General features: G+C 43.0%; 1 protein-coding gene across 4 annotated transcripts in view; it reads right to left on the bottom strand.

Moving 5' to 3' along the window:
* Nucleotides 1-5600, bottom strand: part of SPATS2 (spermatogenesis associated serine rich 2) — a 33627-nt gene that overhangs the window by 22719 nt on the left and 5308 nt on the right. For all 4 annotated transcript variants that reach the window (XM_006035196.3, XM_025191365.1, XM_014525483.2 and 1 more), the window contains exon 2: nt 4636-4942. In XM_006035196.3, coding sequence (XP_006035258.1) covers nt 4636-4660 — 25 coding nt within the window. In that variant the 5' untranslated portion in view covers nt 4661-4942. The remainder of the gene's footprint in view (nt 1-4635; nt 4943-5600) is intronic.

The following is a 5600-nucleotide window of genomic DNA, read 5'->3' as shown; positions in this document are numbered from 1 at the left end:
TTCCTGCTCTGCATTTCCACCTGATGAGAAAGTACAGAGCAGAACACTTTAGCAAGGGCAGACTGAAAAAGGAAGGGGAAAGAAGGACCTTGGCATTAAATAATAATAATGAAAAAAAAATCTATTACTTCAGACCGCAGTGAATCAGCAGAACCACCTAACTATTCAAAATATTTACCCAGACAGTTAACGCCACTGAAAGCGTTTTTCCTTTGAATCCTAAGCAGTTCCACCGGGAATAAATTAGTCACAAGTTGAACTGAAACATTCAGTATAAGCCAAAGACGGTCCTACATCTGGACCCAAGAAGTTACACTGCAAATGGAGATGGATGATGTGACTGGACAAGAGGCTGGACTGGTTTCTTTGCAGCATGTCTTTCAGTAAAAGAAGCTCTAAATAATTCAGAAATCTTCCAAGAGTACAAAGTGCCTCTCTGCCTGCACTTTGCATGCATGCTTTCACAAGATTTTTAAAATAGCCCTTTGGATAGTTTGGGTGATTCCTCTGCTCTGTGGCGCTTCAATGAAAGAAACAGGTGGGCGTCTGATTTGGTTTCAAAACTGCTGCATTATTAAAAATAGTTATAGATCCTATTACAAATCTTTCAATAGTCCTCGCTGACGCTCTATTAGAAAGCCAAGGATGGGGGCGTGGGGTTTGAGGAAAAAGGAACTCCTAAGCATGCCAGAGCATAAAAATATCCCTTTCCTGACCAGGGTTTTTATAAAGGAGTTGAAATCTCTGTTGACTCCGATAATATTACAAGCAAACAATAAAACAGGGTATGACTGAAGCTTCAGTCAGGACTCAAACAGGACAGGATAGGCTCAAGCAGGCCATCATCTTAACTTAGTGCAAAGAGGTGAGGGTGGCCATCCTCGATACCCCGAACAATACAGAACCATGAGGCTTTTATCCCTGCCCATTTATGTTCAAGATTCATCAATCCCCTGTAGGTTCCCCATGCGAGCACCTAGCTGTGCACCTAGCCAGGGCCCCTTATCTAGGGTTCAGGGTTTCCATCAAGCCACAAACCTGCAGCTCCCTGAAGTTCCCCATAAGTAACTACTTCCCTTCCTCTCTGCAACGTGCCCCTGTAGTTTTCCCACCATACAGCTAAGAGTCAATGTGTACAAGCAAGAAAAGACTATGCTGGGTTCAAATGCTAATTCAAAGAAAGAGGTGAACTCAGCTATCCTGAACTACTCTCCATTTATGTATTTGATACCTCTCCACTCCTGATAGCCGTGCGGGGATCGAGGCAGAAGAAACTGCTTTGGGACCCAGGACAGGATCACACGATGTGGAGACAATTAGGTGCAAAACTAAACCAGGTGGCCATTTGCATGCGTCAGCGGTGTGTGAAAGGAAAGCACCATGTGCATGTTCAGGTTAAGCAGGTTCCATGTTGCGCGACAGGCGCGTCACATGTGGGATACAAGAATCTAGAAAAGACACGATATTTTAGCTCTGCTTAATGAGCTGGATCTAAGCAACAGGTTAAAAATGTTGTGTGTACAACCCAAAATTCCTTCATTCTGTTCATAGCTCGTCTAGTTCTAGGTGGCTGTACATGCTATGCTTGACTGCTACACTCTGGGTTGGTCTACATGTGCATTTACTGCGCAGTAAATTACTGCACAGTAACTGAGTTTAGACCAGCGTCTATACGTACAGGTGTTAAAGTGCTGGAATGCTGCACGTGGATTGATTTGGAACTAAAGCTAGTCCCAAGTCAGTCCAGACACACTGAGCAGTAAGGCACCTATATGTGTGTTACTGCACAGTAACTAATCAGGCATAAATTTTATAACTGCATGATACAGGTATTAAATTTATGATCAAGTCGGCATAAGCTGCTATATTTATGGCACAGTACAGGTGTGCGTGTGTAGATGTCGCCTGTATTGCACAGTAATTTTCACTTACTGCGCAGTAAATGTGCACGTGTAGACGTGCCCTCTCAGCAGCTTGCCCAAACCACTGGAAAGCCTATTTGTCTGGGATCTATAAGGAAGCAGGCAGGACTGGGGGGTTTCAATTGGTTTGCCCCCTGCCACCATCCTCTGCCCTTTCAAACAAGCCATACTCATGATTTAACCTTAGAGAGGCTTTGTCCATTTGAAGTTTAGGGAGAAAAGAATGCCTCGATATTTGAGAAGCGATGAGAGTGTGGCGCAAGTATTGATTTGAGACTGGAGGAGCTTGCCATCAGGAACAAACAGAACTAAACCTACTGCATGGAGAAAGTTTAGCTAAGGATTGAGGCCAGTACGAGGAGTCCAGATGAAATGTGGATGGAGCGTGTGTATAAATGTTTGCAGGATCAGGATGTTCATTAAACAGGTGTCAGCCTCAAGCAATAGAAGACCAGAACCAGAGGGTATTTTAACAGCCAAGTACAAATTGTCTGCTGTCTTCCGTAGATTTTTTGTTGTTGTTGTGTAGGTATATTTCAGACAGAGAAAGCAAACTCGTTTTTCTCAATAAAGATGTTCTGGCTCCAATACTTTGAAATAAGAAGTTCAAAGGAAGAACAGTAGTCATCGACTCTTCCAAGAGTACCAAACAATGGTACACAAATTTGATCTTTAGGCTTCTATTAGCGAGGATCGCTCTCTTCATACAAAAACATCAGCTCATCCCTAATCAATTTTAGCATTTTCACAAATCAGACTGATTTTCCCCACACGCTCGTTAGTCATTTATTTCTCAGTTGACCTTTGTTTTCCTGGATACAAACAAATCTTGCTGCAGAGATACAAACACATGCAGTCACAAAATGGCAAGGGAGCTCATAATGGTGAATGAGATGTCACTCACCGCCATCATCTATTCAATCGTGCCACTAATTTCCAGATATTACAGTGGAGCTTACTAATGCCATCACACTTAAGGCAGTATTAGCATCTTCCAGGACTTCCAAAGTAATAGGGGAACTACCATTCGGCCTGCAACAGTTTGTCAGGCTTTGTATGACGAGCACTCCTGAAATTTAGTTGCTGGGAACAAATAATGCCCAGCCAACTTGAAAACCTAGGATGACGCTTGATAAACGAAGCTAAGTCTGAGGGCCAAATTGTGGCGTTCGAGTACCATAGACAGAGAGCAAGCCTTTTCCTCAAAGCAGCCTATATTCTACGAGAATAACAGGCCCACTTTTTTATTGCACTTTTGGATCTCAGCTCCGAGACGTCATATTTCAACTGGCCTCTGGTTGGAATCCAGCGCAGAGCGGTGGCGACCAGAACTCTGACATCTGTTCAGTGGTCAACGTGAAACTATTTGGTGGTTTCATGCTGATTCCTAGGAGGTAGCTACTAGCAACCAAAACTGGGGACCTCTTTAGAGTTTCAGCACACCACACAATTTGCACAGCATTTTGAATAACAGGACCAGAAAACACCACTTAGGCAATAATTCCTAACCCTTAAGTACCGGGACAGCAGCTAGCCTATTTTCTTCTTCTCAGAAGTGATCCTTGGAGGTCCGGATGAAGCACCGTACAACTGAGAAGGAGGGCACTGCCACGGAGAGGGGACTTCAGCTGATATCCTGAATCTTGGACAACGTGTGGTATTGTGGTTTAACTACATATGCAGGAAGTGGTAAAAAAAATAAAATATATATATATATATATATATATATATTGAAAAGCCATGATCCAACAAAAGCACTGTGTCTGGGTTTGAAAGTCTTTCCCAACTGCTATTTGAAACTTAAGGCCCCGATCCTGCCACCCGAGACACAGAGGTGGACTCTTGCCTCTGCATGGAGCTCTGCTTTCAATGGGCTTTACGCAGGCCCACACCTGCCTGTGCAAGCTGTAAATGTAAGGAAAAGGCTCTCTCTAGGGTTTCAAGCCATTTCCCTTGTGTATCTGACAGCACACCGTGTCTAGCTGGTTTCAGAGCAAGCAGAGGACGTAGCATTGAAAAAAAAAAAAAAAAATATTGACCAATATTTAAAAAAACCCAAAAAACAAAAAACCAACCCGCAAATTGGCAGGGAGATCTGAGGGCAGGCCAACTGCCAGACAGGAATGTTAACCCTTTTTTTTAAAGAAAGAAAGGATTGGATTTCAAGCAGCTGGTATCCCTTTAACTCTGAGAAACTGTTACGTGCACACCACAGTGAGTCTCCACGACTATTTTAGTTGCATGTAAAGACTGTGCAAACGCGTCATGCTGCTTCAGTTGGAAATAAGCTTGCTTCTCGTTATGCAAGTGAATAGGAACATCCAACCAAACAGTGATTGGTCTAAACGCTTCATTAAGTTCACTATGTGGTCTGGACATTGCTTCAAACTCAAACTGGCAAGAGGAAGAGAACGTTGCATTGGTGTTAATTATATCCCAGCAAAAGAGCGTTGATATTGCAGACCCAAAACAATCAGACAAACTCTCTGGTGTTATTTCCAAGCAGCGCAATATTCACATCACACTGGCTCTGCCTGGAGTCTGATGCCGTCAGGGACATGAACTACCTGGATCCCATGAAGTGCTGCCCCACTGCATTGTCATACTTGAGTGAGTTTGGGGAGAACAATACTCTATTTTCCTAACTGATGGCTTCACAATCAATACTTATATTTATTGGCTCTGAGCAAGTCACGTTTCACATGGATCTTACCTTTCTGATTCTGTTTCCTGGCCATCCCAGCGTGTTTGTTTTTTTATGTCCAGTTAAAAAGCAGCAGTCCTTGCCCTTGAATAATGCGGCTGGCAGCTGCAATTCACACGTTGTCTTGTATCAAAGCAGGAAGTGGCAAATATCTGTTTTGGGATGGTAAAATCCCAGCTGTGAGGGCAAATGGGGTCTAGGAGTTGTCAGAAATTCTGCTGACAAGACAGCAAAGCACTATCGCTCTTTCCTCTCAAAAGCAACTTCTTGTCAGGAAGCCTGACTGCAGCAGTTTGGACTGTCCTTTCAACACGATCTGAAAGGAAAAAGAAAAGAAAAGAAAATGGAAATGAGTTGAAAAACTCCTGCTGTATTAGCCATGTGGGTATACAGGAACTCACCCAGGTCACCAAACTCTTTCCTCTCTTGTGCTTTGGAAAAATAAAATTTGTGTTTCTTTAAAAAGGCACTGAAAAACAATCAATCAGTCAGGGATTGGGTTTCCCCCAACGCAGATTCTCCATTTTAGTTCTTGTACTCCAAGGAAAGCAGGGGCTGTTCTGTCTCAGCTTTTCATAGGTATTTTTTAAGCTGACCTCCACATACATGTGACGTTCCTGCACTAATTAGCGGAAGCACTGTAACAACATACATTCGGAGAGCAAATTAAAAATCCTATGTACAGCTGAGAAAGAAAATGCCTGCTGTTTTTGCCGTGTCAGGCAGAACAACAGGTGAAACCAAGAACAGGATGCAAAATAAGAGAACAATAGTGACCTCTCTGCTCGAGAAAAATAGCCAGTGGAGCTGTGCCAAACCAGCCTTCTCTGTAAAGCATTAAAGCCACGTTCAGAATAAAATGTAGGACCATGGACACAGTTATTTCAATATATAGATTGGGTGTTTTTTTACAAAAAAATATTGATTCCTAACCAACAAAACACAACGGTATGAACGGTCTGAAGGGCACTTGG

Source organism: Alligator sinensis, unplaced genomic scaffold (genome assembly GCF_000455745.1).
Source record: "Alligator sinensis unplaced genomic scaffold, ASM45574v1 scaffold1065_1, whole genome shotgun sequence".
In the NCBI taxonomy this organism is placed as follows: Eukaryota; Metazoa; Chordata; order Crocodylia; family Alligatoridae; genus Alligator; species Alligator sinensis.
This window is presented reverse-complemented; position numbering and strand designations above follow the sequence as displayed.